Source organism: Phycodurus eques, unplaced genomic scaffold (genome assembly GCF_024500275.1).
Source record: "Phycodurus eques isolate BA_2022a unplaced genomic scaffold, UOR_Pequ_1.1 contig_27, whole genome shotgun sequence".
Taxonomy (NCBI): Eukaryota; Metazoa; Chordata; class Actinopteri; order Syngnathiformes; family Syngnathidae; genus Phycodurus; species Phycodurus eques.
This window is the reverse complement of record NW_026904024.1, coordinates 395540-415142: the sequence shown is the minus strand read 5'-3', so window position 1 is coordinate 415142 and position 19603 is coordinate 395540. Positions and strand designations below refer to the sequence as shown.

The window sequence follows — 19603 nt, the reverse complement described above, 5'->3', positions numbered from 1 at the left end:
AAGCAACGTCTTTTTCACGGACGCCCCTGCTTATTTCAGCAGGACAATGGCAAACCACATTCTGCACGTCTTACAACAGCGTGGCTTCGTACTAAAAGAGTGCGGGTACTAGAGTGGCCCGCCTGCGGTCCGGACCTGTCTCCCGTTGAAAATGTGTGGCGCATTATGAAGCGTGAAATACCACAACGGAGACCCCGGACTGTGGAACAGCTGAAGCTGTACATCGAGCAAGAATGGGAAAGAATTCCACGTACAAAGTACAAAGCTTCAACAATTCGTGTCCTCAGTTCCCAAACGTTTATTGAATGTTGTTCAAAGAAAAGGCGATGTAACACAGTGGTAAACATGAGCCTGTCCCAGCTTTTTGGGAACGTGTCGCAGCCATCAAATTCCAAGTTCATGATGATTTGCTCAAAACAAGAGAGTTTATCAGTTTGAACATGAAATATGTTGTCTTTGTAGTGTATTCAATGAAATAAAGGTCCAATTCTGTTTTTATTTATGTTCAACACAACGTCCCAACATACAATTGGGGTTGTATGTGTATGTATTATACTAAATCTATGAGTATTCTTCCGTCTTTAAATGTAAAATTTAACGTTACCTATACATAAAACCTGACATATAGAATGCAAAACTGAAAATAATAATATATATAAAATAATAATCTGTGACTTAGTGTAGACACCCTAAGGGATATTTTTCAAAGAATTAATCTTAAAATAAAGATTAGAATATATTTTTATAAATATCTGGTTGTGCCACCTGACATTTCTTTTTGTCGTGAAGTTACAAATACTGTTAAAAAAATGACATAAAACAGAAAAGTTATTCAATATATGAGACTTGTTCAAACCCGTTTTTCTGGAACCTAAAAATATGCATTACATCTATATGGGAAAGGATGAAGTATTTGTCACTAACCCAAAAGCAAAAGTACAGAAATGTAAAAGGAAACTTCAAAGCATTTTGAAGCAAAGAGACTAAAATTCCCAAAAATGTAAAGTACAAGACAGATCATTTTACAATGGACAACGCTCAATCGTAATCATGAGAAAAAAAAGAATCGTTTTCAGCCTGGACTTAAAAGCATTGACACTTTGGTGCTTTTTCTTTTTAGGGTAACAAGGTCAGCGCGAGTCTGCACATCATATCGATAGCACATACAGAACAGAGCGGGGAAAGCGGCTTTTCCTCAGGCTCGGATAGTGAGCGTGACCTCGCCGTGCACCTGCCTGAGAGCGGGACAGTCCAGGGTGGCGATCATGCCGCTGGTCCCCGCCCTTTGCGGTGTGAAGAACTCGCTCCAGGTGAGTGACGAGCCTCCAGCGATGAGCCTGACAGCGGGACGGGAGAGGTGGGACGGAGTCACACGCGTGCGAGTCGCAACTCAGTCCCGCGTTACTGTGCCGAAAATCGAGTCCGGTCGAGTCGAGTTGTCACGTTGCGTTTTAGGAAGTCAAAAGTCAAGCCATTCGATCTCGGTCCCGTGGGGCTCACCTGTAGTATTTGGACTTGGGAAGCATGAGTCCGGCTCCTTCCATGCGGATGGAGACATCCTCCAGGCTGATGGTTAAGGGGTTTGTGAACTCCACCGTAGCTATCATCTCCTCGCTCACTGTCCCGGGGCCCGTCACCTGACACGAGGCGGACACGCGACGTCAGCGTCGGTGTCATTTGAATGTGACATCGATGGGCGTTCGCTCTGCACCTTGACCGTGAGTTTGGGGTTGCGCAGGCGGACGACTTTCATGGCACTGACGATCTGTCCCGTCTCGGTGACCTTCCCTGTGACGATGAAGTGCAGGTTTGACTGCTCAACCAGCAACTTCATGTACTGCTTGGAATCCACGGTGACAGACTCATTCGCACCTGCAGAGCACACACACGAGTACTTGAGCAGGTTTTTCAAGCGGCTGCCCTTGTGTGCATTTGAATCTGAATTTGTTTCTCTTAAATTCAGGGTCCACGCAACGTTTTAATGAAAGACAACCGAGGCAACACACACTTACTGCCATCTGGCCCAATCTCGACAGACGGGGTTGTGAACAGGAACTCGGAGCTGATCAGGCCCGTGTAGTAGATCACGCTGCCGCTGACGTACGCTTCCACAGTACGCCGACGGCTGCTGCGATTGGCGAATTTCAGATTCAACTCGAAGTCATCACCGAGGCTGACTTCGGTGTGGGACACAACCAGGTCGACATCACCCGGAGGGAGGTCGGACTTCTCGCTTTTACAGTTGTACGTCTCTGCTTTCTCCAGGACTGTCCGCTCCTCAGCGCTGCCTTAATATCATTTCAAAGTCATGTTACAACATTACCCTTAAAAAGAAATTGCTTACAGATGATTAGATTTGGGGGGAAAAATGCACCGGAAGTGCGTATGCACATGCGCGTGGCGAAGACTCTCTGTAACCTCCACGAACAGCCCAGGCTAAACTAAAACATACAAAGCTCATCTTTTGCAGTAGCAGTTGTTTGAGGGTTAATAATTACCGCAACATCTATGCAAATCCCATTAACCTGTCTATGGCATTTCACAATATACTGTATCTTCTTCTTTTCCTTTGGTCTTGTCGCCACAGCGCGTCCTCCTTTTCCATGTAAGCCTCCATCTCCTGCATCCTCCTCTCGAACTCCAACTGCCCCCAGGTCTTCCCTCACGACATCCGTCAACCTTCTCTTTGGTCTTCCTCAAGCAGCTCCATCCTCATCATCCTTCGACCAATATACTCACTATTTCGGTGCCGAAATATTATGATTATAACGGCGCCGGGGGGCGGACGTTGTTAACCCGGGCCACGACCGATCCGGTATGGAATTCTTTAGGTGAAGGATTTCAGATTTGTTTGGCAAAGTTTTAAGCCGGGTGCCCTTCCTGACGCAACCCTCTGCATTTATCCGGGCCTGGGTCCGGCCTACAGTTTGCACTGGACTGTTCGCCCACCAATCGCAGGGTACATAGAGACAAACAACCATCCGCACTCACATTCACACCTACGGGCAATTCAGAGTCTTCAATCATTTTGGGGATGTGGGAGGAAACCGGAGTGCCCGGAGAAAACCCACCCAGGCACGGGGAGGACATGCAAACTCCGCACAGGCGGGGCCGGGATTTGAACCCCGGTCCCCAGAACTGTGAGGCTGATTTGCTAACCAGTCGCTCACCGTGCCGGCCACTTAATATATAAATATATTAAGTGGATTTAAATTGTTATTGTAACGCACGTAACTGGACTGCAAACTTCAGTGTTTCATCCACGGGTACATATACAATTGTCAAATTATAAATCTATTTAAGTATTGTGGTAAAACACAATATTATGTATACTGTATACACTGTATTTGTATTGTTTAGCGGTGTTGCAGCAGCTTGGGTCTAGCTAACGTAAAACCCAGAAATGTATTTTTGCTATGTGTGCAAGTTTATGCGCATTTTGATTGGTTGCAATCTGCGATGTCGCTACATCATGCAACGGCGAATAAGATCACATTTTGAATCACCGCAAAACCAATGGCCGCTCAATCATGAAACGAGCTGCCAAATCCCGCACGCTGCGCAAGAGTTCAGTCGGGTTCGGGCCACATCACCCGGTGTGCGGAAGGCCTTGATCCCATCACATCGGACTTCGGAGTATAAAACAGTTGGAGCATCTCCACGCACTGCATGAATGGGGCATCTCCAACGATCGCCCCACTTTTCACCATCCGATATGGCGGAAAAGGCGGCGTTTATGATAGATTCTATGGTAGGGGCTTCTTACCCACCTTCAGGAAACTTGTACTGATCAGTGATGTCACGGCGACTCAACCCGCCAGGATCTTTCGTCAAAACCAGGCGGCCAATGTGGGTGCGATTAACCTTGACCGGCTCCATGCTGCCATCTTTCCTCCGGGAATAAAACACCATGTCACTGTTCACCTGCGGACGGAGGAGAATGCGCATGAAGACCCAAAAACAAAAAAACCATGAAGACCCAAAACAAAATCGGTGTCAGAAGTAGAGTTGGGAATCTCTGACATAAGGCCGATCCGACACATATCGAGATACACAGGTAGCGATTCGGTTAAAAAAGGATATCTTTACGGGATGCTCTGCCATTCCTCCTTGCAGATCCTCTCCAATTCTGTCAGGTTGGATGGTGAACGTTGGTGGACAGACATTTTCGGGTCTCTCCAAAGATGCTCAATTGGGTTGGGCTCAGGGCTCTGGCTGGGCCATTCAAGAACAGTCACGGAGTTGTTCTGAAGCCACTCCTTCGTTATTTTAGCTGTGCGCTTAGGGTCATTGTCTTGTTGGAAGGTGAACCTTTCGGCCCGGTCTGAGGTCCTGAGCACTCTGGAGAAGGATTTCATCCAGGATATCCCTGTACTTGGCCGCATTCATCTTTCCGTCGATTGCAACCGGTCGCCCTGTCCCTGCGGCTGAAAAACACCCCCGCAGCGTGATGCTGCCACCACCATGCTTCACTCTTGGGACTGTATTGGACAGGTGATGAGCAGTGCCTGGTTTTAGAATTAAGGCCAAAACGTTCTATTTTGGTCTCATCAGACCAGACAATCTTATTTCTCACCATCTTGGAGTCCTTGTGGTGTTTTTTTCCCAGCAAACTCCATGTGGGCTTTCATGTGTCTTGCACTGAGTAGAGGCTTCCGTCGGACCACTCTGCCATAAAGGCCCGACTGGTGGAGGCCTACAGTGATGGTTGACTTTCTAAAACTTTCTCCCATCTCCCGACTGCATCTCTGGAGCTCAGCCACAGTGATCTTTGGGTTCTCCTTTACCTCTCTCACCAAGGCTCTTCTCCCCCGATTGTTCAGTTTGGCCGGACGGCCAGCTCGAGGAAGGGTTCTGATCGTCCCAAACGTCTTCCATTTAAGGATTATGGAGGCCACTGTGCTCTTAGGAATCTTAAGTGCAGCAGAAATTATTTTGTAACTTTGGCCAGATCTGTCATTAATTGGAGACTCTAAATTGCCCGTAGGCATGACTGTGAGTGCGAATGGTTGTTTGTTTGTATGTGCCCTGTGATTGGTTGGCAACCAGTTCAGGGTGTACCCCGCCTCCTGCCCGATGACAGCTGGGATAGGCTCCTGCACGCCCGCGACGATTGTAATGGTCTTCTGACTGGACTCCTCCAAAGAGCAGTAAAAAGCTGCAACTCATTCAGAACACTGCAGCCTGTGTTGCAGAGGACAGCCCCACAACATCCACAGCCATTAGGAACTCTGGGCGAATCTCATCCACCCCCGGGGCCTTGCCACCGAGGAGCTTTTTAACCACCTCGGTGACCTCAACCCTCTAGATAGGATAGCCCGCCTCAGAGACCTAACCTCTGCTTCCTCATGGGAAGGCGTGTCGGTGGAATTGAGGAGGTCTTTGAAATATTCTCCCCACCAGCTCACAACGTCCCGGGTCGGGGTCAGCAGCGCCCCATCCCCCAAATACACATTGTTGATGGTGCACTGGTTCCCCCTCCTGAGACGCCGGATGGTGGACCAGAATTTCCTCGAAGCCGTCCGGAAGTCTTTTTCCATGGCCTCATCCGTGATGAGCACAGAAGTCCAATAACAGAACACCGCTCGGGTTCTGATCGGTCCCCCAGCAGAACGATGGAGTCCCCAGCGGGAGCGCTATCCAGCACCCCCTCCAAGGACTCCAAAAAGGGTGGGTACTCTGAACTGCTGTTTGGTGCATAGGCACAAACAACAGTCAGGACCCGTCCCCCTACCCGAAGGCGGAGGGAGGCTACCCTCTCGTCCACCTGGGTGAACCCCAACGTGCAGGCGCCGAGCCGGGGAGCAATAAGTATACCCACACCTGCTCGGCGCCTCTCACCGTGGACAACTCCAGAGTGGAAGAGAGTCCAACCCCTCTCGAGAGGACCGGTACCAGAGCCCAAGCTGTGCACGGAGGCGAGTCCGACTATATCTAGTCGGAACTTCTTGACCTCACACACCAGCTCGGGTTCCTTCCCTGCCAGAGAGGTTACATTCCACGTCCCTAGAGCCAGCTTCTGTAGCCGGGGATCGGATCGCCAAGGTCCCTGCCTTCGGCCACCGCCCAGCTCGCACTGCACCCGACCCCTATGCTCCCTCCCACAGGTGGTGAGCCCATGGGAAGGGGGGCCCACGTTACCCTTTCGGGCTGTGACCGGCCGAGCCCCACCGGTGCAGGCCGGGCCACCAGGCGCTCGCCTTCGAGCCCTACCTCCAGGCCTGGCTCCAGAGGGGGGCCCCGGTGACCCGCGTCCGGGCAAGGGAAACCTGAGTCAATTTTTTTGTCGTCATCATAAGGGGCCTTCGAGCCGTGCTTTGTCTGGTCCCTCACCTAGGACCTGTTTGTCACGAGTGACCCTGCCAGGGGCATAAAGCCCCAGACAACCTAGCTCCTAGGATCATTGGGACACACAAACCCCTCTGCCGTGACAAGGTGACGGTTATTTGTTATTTTATATTTTTTAGATTAAGTTATATTGTTAAATTATATCTGAATTTGCACATTCATATTTTATTTTATTTGAAGTTCATGCTGATTTAAGTTACTCACCATGTACTCAGTACTTGAGTAATTTTTTTCATGGAGTACGTTCTTTCTCTTACTCAAGTAATTATTTGGAGGACTAATTTGTACTTTTACTTGCGTCGTATTATTCTAAAGTAGCAGTACTCCTACTTGAGTATAATATTTTGCTCTTCTACCCACCTCTGCTATGACCTCACTGGCAGCGCCTTAAGAGTACAGTTTTTGGTGTGCTGAGACCATGAGTTTAGCGCAGTGGTTAGTGTGTTCGTTGTTGTTAAGGCGAACTGTGTTTTTGCTTCTTAGCGCCATCAGACAGTTGCTTAAAGTGCTTATTTTAAATACTTTAAAGGTCCCTTATTTTGGCTATTTCGACCTCCGTAGAGTGACTCGCTAACATGGACTTAATTTAAAAGTATCAATTTCACTAAACCCCCCCCCCGACAGCTACTTCTGTTTGACTAAATTTCGTATCCACTTTGTCCATATTTGGACTTTGCTCTGATTGGTTGCCTGCGTGGAGAAGACCCACTTGTGAGAGCACGCTGGCTCGGTAGTGGAAAAGGAAGGCGGAGGTCATCCCTAGCAATGTGGATGAGGTCGAGAAATTCGAATGACCTGATTTCAGTCCTCTCGGGAGAAAAACGGCAGGAAATTATAATTAATCAATATAATGTGAGTAATATGTCTATTTGAATGGAATGACAGAAACATGTAATTTATTGAGATGCACCTGTAAATGAGAAAACTCCACCAGCCACCACCAGGTTGGAAAATACTGAGATAGACCAGACCCACCTCCGCAAATACAAAGGCGGCGTCGAAGGGGAAGCAGATTTCACCATGTTTAATGGCGTGGACGGACGCCGGGCCGCATCTGTACAAGCCTTCAAGGAGAGGGACCGAGTTTGCATCATTATGTCTCGAGTCAGGCAATGTTTCACAAACGTCCACATTTACCATCACTGTTCTCCTGCGGTGTCGCATCCACAACCTGCCAGCCTCCGAAGCCGGGCGGGAGGTCCGGTCTGGACATGAAGCACTCGTTCCAGCAATGGTAGTTCCTGGTGGCGACAAGCGGAAAGTAGGATAAACCTGAGCAGTTGTTAAAATTCATTCATTTTGCTGTTTTTGTACACACATATATCCGGGGTCTGTAACAGAATCTGTGAATATTTTTAAAATCCTTCTGTGTTTACAAGGCCTTATAAATGGTCAGCCCCGCCCGACCCGTTTCCGGTCAAAAATCACTACTTCTCTGAAAATTTAAAAAATCGTTATCTTGCTTGAGTTACCAAACAGTGCATCATTCAAGTTGGTATTATACCTTATAGTGCTCATTATACACCGTTGCGCACAAACATCATCAGAACACCACCACCAACATTATGTTCCATCGCTAATTTAATACACACAAAATATAACAGTATTATTACGATATTGTTGAGTACATGGGAAAGGATGACGCGCTGTGGCGACCCCTAACGGGACAGGTCGAAAGGAAGAAGAAGAAGAAGATTACGATATTGTTGAGTGAAATGGTGCCAGCCGTCCACGGCAGTCTGCACTCACGGCGGCCAAGACTTTAATACTTAACAAAAGCAAACGACTGTGGTTACTTCATGTTCCTAAACTGTTTTTCGAAAGTCTTAGAGCCATGAGAGATGCAATAAATAAAACCGCTGAACATGCTAAGCAGTTTAATAGAAGGAAGGAAATATCCACGCACTTACCTTTGTGGCTGACACAGTTCAGCACATCGAGGCACTACAATGATCCTTTTTTATCCAAACAAGCTTACTCGAATGTATCTCATCTTTTTCACTTGTTTTGGGCAAAAAAAAAAAAAAAATCCAGACTCTCAATCTTGAGGACGACAATTACGCAGTATGGCTCCGCAGAGTGAGGGAAGATGTGGCGTTTTACAACACTTCTCAGACGGTGGATTGTTCAAGAGCATTGTTAGATTTTTTTAATCAAGCTATCTTCAACACTGAATAATGTTAATAATGCATAAAAACAACATACGTCGTGGGGAGAGACCCGTAGTATACCACCTGCAAAATACATCGCTCTCTGCAATCTGTTAGCTGAAACAATTCAACGGAGCGGCCTACTCGCAGTCGACTGTCTACTCGCGCTTCAACGTCACTTCACATCGACAGCTGATGACTTCGCGCAACATGGCAACCCCCTCACATTGGTTAATTATTCCATTGAATTCCTTTTCCATAAACGCATTACTGCATTCATCAGAATACTGTGTTTTGGCTAGTGCCGGTACATACAACGTACGGTTTCTTTTAATAAATGCTCAAATGGCTTTCGATATGTGCGAATGCTACTACATCTGCCCCAATTTGAGACAGTAAAAACCCTGTGAAGAGGAAGGAGAGCAGGACTTCTACCAGATGGAGTCCCGAGTACGTTTGCGATCTATCCGGCCGTTTTCATCCAGGATGATGTCAGACTTGAGGTTTCCATCGTTGTCGTGGGCGGAGTAGTAGTTGGTGACGATTCGCGACGGGATACCCAGGCAACGCAGGACTGCCAAAAGAGGACCAAAAACCCAGAAGTGTTCATACTTTGAACACTTTCAGGCATAAAAGTTACCTCTGCCTGGGGGAAGTGTCGGATTGTGCAAAATATATAACATATACTGTATGTGTCACTTGATCAATAAAAGTAAAGACACTTGTAAGAGACAACTTTCAGTGACGTAAATTCCTGGTTAATTCCTGTTATTTCCCGTGCTTTGAAAATTCCCCTAATTCTGCAATCATACTCACAGGTGTTGAATACGGCGGCGTAGACCCAGCACTGAGCGTAGCACACAGGCGTCTTGCTGCTGGCATAAGTGAGGAGGATTTCGGTGCTGCCGGTCCAGGCCGTGGGCGCAACTCCGTAGGTGTAGTCGCCGCTCCAGTTCCCCACCAGCACCCCATTGTCGTCGCGAGAGTCGAGCTGTATTTGATTTGATAATTGCGAACCAGTTGGTGTTGTGATAGAGTACAGCGGTACCTTGACTTCTGAGTACCTCAAGTTTTGCTTTGAATTTGTGGCAGCAGCAAACCTCACAATATCTGGTCAGCGGCCACCATCAGTTCATGTCGTACCTCACGGTACAATGTTTTTATAGCACTTGTATCAGGAAGAGATTTTTCTCATGTTCACTCTCACCATGGCGGAAGCCTTTCTAGCCACCTTGATGGGGTCCCCTCTGTTGATGATGGGCATCTCAGACCTGTCCATGATGTACAGGCACGCATCTAGAACGCCATAGTTAAACTAGACACAGAAGAAAGAATGACAACGTCAAAAAAGAATAGGCCTGGGCAAACATTTGCCCTCGAGGGCCACATTTGATTTCTAAAATAGACAGATGAGCCAGGTCAGAAATGACACAAGGAGTCCGTTTGTAGACCACCTGGCCATAGTTCCAGTGTCTCTCGGCGATATCGTCATAAGAGCCATGGTAGATGATTCCCGTCTCTGCCATCACGCACTCTTCCCTCTCCACCTCGTCATTCAGAAACACTGCATCAGCTGAGGGAAGACACCGTAAGACAAGCTCACGTTTCCAAGATCAGTTGTCCATACGAGGGGGTGTCAGGAACATAATTCAGGATAACGACTGAAATACTGTGATAGCGCAATTTAAATACTCACATACACAACACTAAAATACTCTCACACCTTCCATCCATCCATCCATTTTCTTCTGCCTGTGCGGGGGTCAGGTTGCAGGGGCAGTAGCTTAAGCAGAGGAGCCCAGACTCCCCTCCCCCCAGCCACCTTGTCCAGCTCTTCCGGGGAGATCCCGACACGTTCCCAGCCCAGCCGGGAGACAAAGCCTCTCCAGCGTGTCCTAGGTCGTCCCCGGGGCCTCCTCCCAGTGGGACGTGCACGGAACACCTCACAAGTTAGGCGTCTGGGAGGCATCCTAACCAGATGCCTCACTGCAGACGCAATGCTGGCTACCCCTAGAAATTCTGTTTCTAAAGGTAATGAACAGAATCAGTGACAGAGGCCTCTGCTTCCTCATAGAAAGGCGTGTTGGTGGATTTGAGTAGGTCTGCGAGGTATCCTCTCCACCAACTCACATCCCGAGTTGAGGTCAGCAGCACCCTGTCCCCACTATACACATTATTGGTGGTGCACTGCTTCCCCCTCCTGAGACATCGAATGGCGGACGAGAATTTCCTCGAAGCCGTCCGGACGTCATCCTCCACGCCCCCACCGAAATCACCCGTTGCCTTTTCGGGTCGTGCCCAGCCGGACCCCGTGGGGGCAGACCCGGCCACGAGACATTTGCTATTGGCCCCCACCTCCAGGCAAGGCTCCAGAGGGGCTCCAGGTGAGGAAAACGTTGTCCAAAAATGAGAGGATTTCTGAGCCTTGCTTCATCTGTTTCTACACCTACGACCTGTTTGCCATGGGTGACCCTTGCAGGGGGATCGAGCACCAGACAATTTAGCTCCTAGGATCGTTGCGATGGGATCATGATAAAGTGACGGCTCAAAGAGGGGTACTATCACACCACTACTGAAACACACACACACACACAGGCACACACACGCACACTCAAACAACTGGAACGCACAAGTGAAATTTGTCAAAAACTATTTCCTTTTTCAGGTGATGAGTCTTATTTGAAGTTTTATCATATTAGTTTTGAGACTTTTGACTAGAATAAGACAAATAACCTTGCTAGGAGTTTGAGTTTTTGCAGTGCATGACCTTAAGAAGGCTGTTCATGCTGGAAAATCTTCCAGTGCTGCTGGATTAAGGCAATTCTGCAAGGCAGACTGGGCCAAAATATCATTGGCAGTTCTGGAAAATGCGTGATTTGAGTTGTTGCTGCTGAGGGTGGCCCAACCAGTTATTAGGCTTGGCGGGCAATGACTTTTTCACACAGGGCCAGGTACCTTTGAAGAGTTTTTTCCCCTTAATAAATAAACTCACCATTTAGAATTAGATTATTTACTTGGGTTGTCTTTGATATTTACACTTGCTTGATAATCTTAATATTGATAACTTCACTAAAAAGCTACTGAAACACGATCATGTGAGAGCGTTTCAGCGGTGTCTGGGATAATCCTAATTCAGGTAACCCTGAATGACCTATCGGCCCCTCGTGTCTCCAGGCCAATATACTGGAGCAGGCTGAACTCACCTGCCTCCCACGGATTGAAGAGAACATAGATGTAACGGCTCTTGTCCCGCTTGGTCCTCCGGATGCCGTATGGGGTCCCCACAGCGACATACATCTGGTACTTGCCCACGATGCAGTTGGCAGCGGGCATGACACCCATAGTGAGAACGTTGTCAGAGGTCCGGATGACACGGCCCGGCCAGGAGCTCTGTCTGTCCTCGGTCGGGAAGACAGGAACGTAGGTGTTCTTGCTGTACTGAGGATTGGCACCTGGGGGATGATGCAAGACAGCACTGACTGATCCACGGATTTGAAGAGGTAGCAAAAGTACTTGTGGCTTTTAGCGACCACAAGACAATGCATTCGCCATCAATCTTTCTTCTGGTCGACAACATCAAACCATTCAATGGTGGAAAGTAACCAAGCACAAGTACGGCTGTGCGGATGCGTTCGCTCACCGATGACAAGCTCCACGGCAAACTTGTCCTTGCTTGGGTTGTACGGACGGTTGAAGGTGATGTTAAACTGGAACTCTTGCCCTCGACGGACAATGAGATTGTCCGAATGGTAGAGGGCCGTATGGTGGAGAATCTTGTTGGTCCCGTCTCGTTTCTTCATCATGTCCACATCCAAGATGTCGAGGAACTCTGTAGTAAGAGCAATTCGGAAATATTATTTCAAATACCAACTAAGTCTTGGGCATCCCCAAGCATTTTCTATTCTCTTGCCCCTCCCTTTGTTGACCAATTTAAATATCAAATAGAACAGAGAACATTTGTTTGAAATCAGCGTTTGTGATTTTGTTCATACATCTTCCTGGTCGTGACTAAAACTTTGTTCTTTGAAATAGTAATCATTATCTTCTCAAGTTATGATTCTCAACATGTCAACGCAACAATGTTACTCAACCTTTTTCACCAAGAAAAAAAAGTGAGCTACTTGAAAGAAATGACATCATCAAGCTAAGTTTGTTCTTGACCAGTTCAGCGGAGCAACTCACACAGCCAGCGTGTCCTCTTGAGCAAACATTCTAACATTAGCACTGATTTGCAGATCTCTGAATTGCGATCCTATTACTGTAATTCGAGTAATTCATTCAATAGGTATTCAAACAAAATGTTCCTTTCATTGTTAAGTCCGGCGTAAAAGCTGCGCCCGAAAATCATGCGAGTGACTCGCTGTGGCGGGGAATTCTCGGAAAGAGAGGTTTTGGGCTCTCCTGCAATATCGGGAGCTTTCCCACGATGTCGCGTTAATTATCGTACCCTGAAATAAATACCGTGATAGAACCGAAACCATGAGATATTCATATCATTCCATCCCTAATATATATATGGATATATTATGTATATGTGTGTGTGTGTGTGTATATGTTGCAAATTAAATAAAAGTGTACTGTTGATGGTTGAACTGGATGATCAATATTGATGGTTTGTCAGCTGTTTTTCATGAAAAAAATATTTTTAAAAATGCTAAAATGAATGGCCAGTAATTTAAACATTTGGTGCCTACATATGATAAGTAGAAATAATTAGGAAAAACAAATGGTCAGAATAATGTATTTTTGTCATTATAATGGAAAATGTCTCTACTTATCGCAAGTGACAATTGTCTAAAAACAACGTTTTAGGGGATGGGTCTTAAAAGAAGTGTCATATCTGGCAGCACAATGACAACCACGTTCACTGTTCGGACGACGATTAGCCACGCCAGTTATGAGCATGCGTATCTGTCGAACAACAAAAAGCCTTCGTGCGACGAGGCGACAGGAGCGGAGTTCGTCCTGTTTGACTGTCGATCATTCTGTCGCTCATCTTGTCAGTCGTATCCGCAAAACTCCAGCATGTTTCCTACAAGATAAGAAGTTGCGCTCTTCGGCAGAGGGAGCAAAATGACTCACCCTGCGTGTTTAAGTAGAAGTACAGATACACGTGTCAAAAAAAAAAAAAAAAACAATTGTTCAAAGCTGAAGTACGGCGTCAACATCTTTCCTTAAATAAAGGAAAAAGGTACACACTGAAATGTACTTAGTACAAAAGTAAAAAGGATTTCAGTATCCATTATATTGTGGTACCAGTCCTCTCGAGAGGGGTTGGACTCTCTTCCACTCTGGAGTTGCCCACTGTGAGAGGCGCCGAGCAGGTGTGGGTATACTTATTGCTCCCCGGCTCGGCACCCGTACGTTGAGGTTCACCCCGGTGGACGGGAGGGTAGCCTCCCTCCGCCTTCGGGTCGGGGTACGGGTCCTGACTGTTGTTTGTGCCTATGCGCCAAACAGCAGTTCAGAGTACCCACCCTTTTTGGAGTCCTTGGAGGGGGTGCTGGAGAGCGCTCCCGCTGGGGACTCCATCGTTCTACTGGGGGACTTCAATGCTCACGTGGGCAATGACAGTGAGACCTGGAAGGGCGCGATTGGGAGGAACGGCCCCCCCGATCACAACCCGAGCGGTCTTCTGTTATTGGACTTCTGTGCTCATCACGGATTGTCCATAACGAACACCATGTTCAAGCTTAAGGGTGTCAACACGTGCACTTGGCACCAGGACACCCTCGGGCGCAGTTCGATGATCGACTTTGTGGTCGTGTCATCGGACTTGCGGCCGCATGTCTTGGACACCCGGGTACAGAGAGGGGCGGAGCTGTCAACGGATCACCACCTGGTGGTGAGTTGGCTCCGATGGGGGAAGATGCCGGTCCGGCGTGGCAGGCCCAAACGTTTTGTGAGGGTCTGCTGGGAACGTCTGGCGGAATCCCCTGTCAGAAGGAGTTTCAACTCCCACCTACGACAGAACTTTGCTCATGTTCCGGGGGAGGCGAGGGACATCGAGTCCGAGTGGACCATGTTCCGCGCCTCCATTGCTGAGGCGGCCGACCGGAGCTGTGGCCGTAAGGTGGTCGGTGCCTGTAGTGGCGGCAATCCCCGAACCCGTTGGTGGACACCAATGGTGAGGGATGCCGTCAAGCTGAAGAAGGAGTCCTATCGGGCCTTTTTGCCCTGTGGGACTCCTGAGGCAGCTGATGGGTACCGGCTGGCCAAGCGGAATGCAGCTTTGGTGGTCACTGAAGCAAAAACTCGGGCATGGGAGGAGTTCGGTGAGGCCATGGAGAAAGACTTCCGGACGGCTTCGAGGAAATTCTGGTCCACCATCCGGCGTCTCAGGAGTGCACCACCAACACTGTGTATATTGGGGATGGGGCTCTGCTGACCTCGACTCGGGACGTTGTGAGCCGGTGGGGAGAATACTTCGACGACCTCCTCAATTCCACAGACACGCCTTCCCATCAGGGAGCAGAGTCTGGGTTCTCTGAGGCGGGCTCTCCTATCTCTGGGGTTGAGGTCACCGAGGTGGTTAAAAAGCTCCTCGGTAGCAAGGCCCCGGGGGTGGATGAGATTCGCCCGGAGTTCCTCAAGGCTCTGGATGTTGGCGGACTGTCCTGGTTGACACGCCTCTGCAACATCACGTGGACATCGGGGACAGTTCCTCTGGATTGGCAGACTGGGGTGGTGGTCCCCCTTTTTAAGAAGGGGGACTGGAGGGTGTGTTCCAACTACAGGGGGATCACACTCCTCTGCCTCCCTGGTAAGGTCTATTGAGGGGTGCTGGAGAGGAGGGTCCGTCGGGAAGTCGAATCTCAGATTCAGGAGGAGCAGTGTGGTTTTCGTCCTGTCCGTGGAACAGTGGACCAGCTCTACACCCTCGGCAGGGTCCTCGAGGGTGCATGGGAGTTCGCCCAACCAGTCTACATGTGTTTTGTGGACTTGGAGAAGGCGTTCGACCGTGTCCCTCGGGGGTGTCCTGTGGGGGGGGGGGGGGCTTCGGGAGTATGGGGTACCGAACCCCCTGATACGGGCTGTTCGTTCCCTGTACGATCGGAGTCAGAGTTTGGTCCGCATATCCGGCAGTAAGTCGGACTCGTTTCCGGTGAGGGTTGGACTCCGCCAAGGCTGCCCTTTGTCACCGATTCTGTTCATAACTTTTATGGACAGAATTTCTAAGCGCAGCCGAGGCGTAGAGGGGGTCCGGTTTGGTGGCCTCAGTATTGCATCTCTGCTTTTTGCAGATGATGTGGTTCCGTTGGCTTCATCAAGCCGTGACCTCCAACTCTCACTGGAGCAGTTCGCAGCCGAGTGTGAAGCGGCCGGGATGAGAATCGGCACCTCCAAATCTGAGACCGTGGTCCTCAGTCGGAAAAGGGTGGCGTGCCCTCTCCGGGTCGGGGATGAGATCCTGCCCCAAGTGGAGGAGTTCAAGTATCTTGGGGTCTTTTTCATACTGTATTTTAATGTTGGCTATTCTGGTGTTATTTGGAGGTGGTACTTGGTTTAAAAAGTTTGACAACCACTGCAGTAAAAAAGCAAAAAAACAACACATTTAGAAAATTCCAAACTATGTCAGTCTGAAAGTGGAGTCAATGGCAAAAGGCCTGGGTCAAGTCGAGTCACCAAGTATTTCTAATTGATTCCTCCCTAGCAACTGCCGCTGCTGTTCACGCAAACAAAGTGCCCCCCCTCACCTATAGGGATGCTGTACTGTATGTAACGATATCTACGCCCCTCACCAGTCAAGGGCGGAAGTCCTCTCGGGCCAACCGCACCGAAGAGCTCGAACTCGGGGATATCCCATTCGTCCGAGTTGGAGTTGGCGGCGGGAGCGGCGGTGCGGCCGCGGCTGCTCACTTTTGGACGGACTCCAGCGGGAGCGGGAACGGCGGGAGAGGCGTCGGCGGAGGCCGCGCTGCCGCTGTCAGATTGAGCCCGCATGTCGGTGACGCTTCACGGAGTGACGGCTGGAAGCGAAGCGAATGCATTTATATTGCGCATTTCATACACAAAACAGCTTAGAAACATTTCAAACAAATACAATTAAAACAGCGTACAGTGCAAGAAATGTCATTTCAAAGTGGAAATGCTCTTAAAAAGTCCAGGTTAAGACCTGGAAAACCTGGAAAACTTGAAACCAGTAGACACACTTGGGGCTGACGTCTCTTCTGTTGGCTCTTCAGATGGTACAAGGCAGGTCGGAATCTATCAGAACACCAAGGTTTCGGACTCGGTCTTTGGTTTTTAAAGCGAGGGACTAACAGCAATCCTCTTTTCTTGATTGCCCAAAACAATTCTCTGGGTTTTGTTGTGGTTTCATTGAAGAAGATTTTGGCTCATCCAGTTATGTGTCTGTTTTCCACAGACTGTGTGTGTGTGTGTGTGTGTGTGTGTGTGTCACTCACTCACTCACTCACTCACTCACTCAAATTAACTCTCCGCATTTGACTCCAGGCTCACCAAACTGCAAAGGAGTGTTAACCGCGCTTTGACAGCCAGCCTCAACTGGACTCACCCAAAAAATAAAATAATAATTATGGCGCAGAGGTGGGAGTATTTCGTTCTTTTCAAGTCATACGTACTGCAAGGGTTAAGTCTTCACCCTTCAAGTTTGACACAGTCCCAAGTTACAAAAATCAAGCAAGTCAAGTCACGACTAAATTTCAAGCAAATCGAGTTAAGTCATCACTTGGATTAAGCAAGTCACGCAATCTTGCCGAAGAAAGTGCTTGTTTTTTTTTTTACTGATCTTAAGATTAAAAAAAGCAATGAACATCTGTAAATGAACAATATGAAATAAGTATATATGGGTCATTTTAGTATCATTTGATCAATAACGGTAAAGATGGCTCACTGAATTTCCTTTCAGAAAACAATAAATTTTCACTCATGTGACATTTTTGGCAGTTGCTGTCCATCAAAAGGTCAAATTTGTTTCTCAGAAAGGAAAAAAGCAACAATCTAAAGTCACGTGTTTCAAACTCTGCATGGCCAAATGTCTTAACCCTTAAGTGTCCGAAATGAAGTTTGATGCTTTGCGACAGGTTTTGTAAAGATTTATGGGATGTCTCTCCTATCGGTTAATCGGCCTTCTTCATGAAAAATAACACAATGCATCATGTCATGGGTTGAATGAGTAGCTAGAATCAGTTATGCACTTGCATCTGCAGAGTTGGAAGGGCAACACGTGTAAATTGTGCAACTCACAATTTTTCTGAAGCTGTTTGTCTTTACTGTTATACACTTTTGTCGTTACCGTTATAAACAGAAGTGTACAGCTATTTCACCATTTGCTCTGTCCATAAGGATTGTCTTTACCACGAATGTCTAAAATGTTCAACTTTTTGAAAAGAGGACTTTTACCGATATAAAACCAAGGCAACATTAAAAGAAAATCTCTGAATTAGAATTTCTGTCTTTGCGGTTATTGATCAAATTATATGAAAATGACCCATATACTATATTGTCTTTAAAATCATTTCTATTGTAACAACCCCGCAGTTATGAGTTATGAGATATTGTCTTAAGAGTTGCATAAATTCCAACGGTCTGGCAGGCCGTGAATGTGTGGGCTGAATCCTGATCTGTCGTTGGGTGGGAAAGGCGGGGTGTGCGTGAGGCAGGGCAGAAAGTCCGGTGTCGTTTTTTTGGGTTTGTTTCAAAAACAAAACAAATGGCCCACGCTGCTGAAAATGCGGATTTTCCACTGAAAACAGGAAAGACTTACTTGTGAAGTTGTGCGTTTGAACTCGAAGTCACGTGGAGCCTCATGAATACCAAGTCAAGTCCTAAAATTGGCAACTCGAGTCTGACTCATGCCAAGTCGTGTGACTCAAAGGCATAAGTGTAATTTATGACAGGGGACAGGGGGGGGGGGGGGCACGCCCTCCCCCACTTTTTCAACACCCCCCCGACCACCGTTGACAAAACAACAGTAACATATCAAAGAATGGTTTCTGGAAGTCCTCCCCCCCTTGAAAAACAAACTTCTGCCACTGCTGGAGGGGTACTTCCGCGAAGATGGTTGTGACACGTCCTCAGTGACACACCCGATGAACGGTTTGGAACTGAGACAACGCTCTCAAGAGTGTGCCCTTGAGCAGCTCCATAACAAACAATACACTTTTTTTTCTTAACAAAATGGCAAGTTGACATCGCAAGAATGAATTCAAAGTGGATCTCACCAGGAAGTTTGCAAAGGGTCTCCAAGTTTGGACGGACCTTGGTGAAAGACTGAAATCTTCCGCCTGCCCCCGTTCACATTTCTGCTTAAATAGTCCATGTAGCTTTCCATCAGTGGGAGGTATTACACTGGTGGGCAGAACCCTTCAAGGGGGTTCCACCCCCTTGAAGGGTGTGTTAAGACAGCCAGTCCAACTTTAAGAGGGACATGTGGAATCTGAGGTCAGCTTGCAGTCAGCTGGAAAGAATGAAAGACAAAATCACCACCGGTTTGACTAACATTCCTTTTCGCACACGGAAACTGATGCACAAACGACCTCCAATCATTCGATCCAGTTCGCTTCGCTGGGACCTGACTCAATGGCAACTAGACAAAACATGTCCTCATTCCTCCTCGGTTTGGCGTTCACAGGAAGCGCTTTATTTCTTGACAGGGCATCCGTCACACTAATATTAACCAGACCTCAATATGAGTCTGCTTACATGTTTGTGTTTGAGTAGAGCTGAACAGAGGGATGACTCGTGTGCCATGTGACAGCCAAGATGCAATTGGCACACATGCAAAGGCCGCCTTGAGACTTAGCCTTGACAGTATGTCTTCTTTGGTTTGCTCCAATTCCTCCTCTTAAAAGGAGGGCGTGGCACCAAACGCAAAGGCCGCATGATGATGCTGGGAAGTAACAAAGGTAAATGTCTCCCATGCTGAAACAGCCACGCTTCAAGTCCTATTTTCCAGAAGTTACTGATGATTTCAAATTTGAGACATTCATATTTAAGGCAATCTTGATCGACAGAGCAAATGGTGGTGGCCAACTGAAATACACTTCTTTTTATGACGGTGAAGACAAAATTGCATATCGGCCACCTCGCCTGGCTCCGCTCGATGCGGAGGAGCAGAGGCTGGACTCTGCGCTCCTCCC

The 19603-nt window shown here is 48.0% G+C and overlaps 1 protein-coding gene across 2 annotated transcripts; it reads right to left on the bottom strand.

Annotated features, from left to right (window-relative positions):
- Positions 1-827: 827 nt before the first annotated feature.
- Positions 828-18897, bottom strand: f13a1b (coagulation factor XIII, A1 polypeptide b). 2 transcript variants are annotated; one of them, XM_061669838.1, is made up of 15 exons: positions 18686-18897; positions 16241-16468; positions 12139-12327; positions 11702-11950; positions 9953-10071; positions 9706-9813; positions 9315-9489; positions 8934-9072; positions 7486-7589; positions 7324-7412; positions 3771-3924; positions 2013-2288; positions 1712-1872; positions 1501-1637; positions 828-1337 (listed from the first exon to the last, which is right to left on the bottom strand). In XM_061669838.1, exons 2-15 carry the CDS (start codon positions 16440-16442, stop codon positions 1196-1198), a joined length of 2244 nt encoding a protein of 747 aa, XP_061525822.1. In that variant the 5' UTR covers positions 16443-16468; positions 18686-18897; the 3' UTR covers positions 828-1195. The 2 variants fall into 2 exon arrangements, with proteins under 2 accessions (XP_061525822.1, XP_061525824.1); XM_061669840.1 differs by lacking the exon at positions 18686-18897 and adding an exon at positions 18229-18344.
- Positions 18898-19603: the final 706 nt, after the last annotated feature.

Bases quoted from the DNA above. Each gene is read 5' to 3' on its own strand.
- f13a1b (XM_061669838.1), bottom strand. From the start codon at position 16,442: ATGCGGGCTCAATCTGACAGCGGCAGCGCGGCCTCCGCCGACGCCTCT. The intron at 12,328-16,240 runs GTGAGGGGCGTA...CTCTTACTACAG, and splicing joins AGGACTTCCGCCCTTGACTG to AGTTCCTCGACATCTTGGAT. The intron at 9,073-9,314 runs GTGAGTATGATT...CTCTTTTGGCAG, and splicing joins CGCCGCCGTATTCAACACCT to TCCTGCGTTGCCTGGGTATC.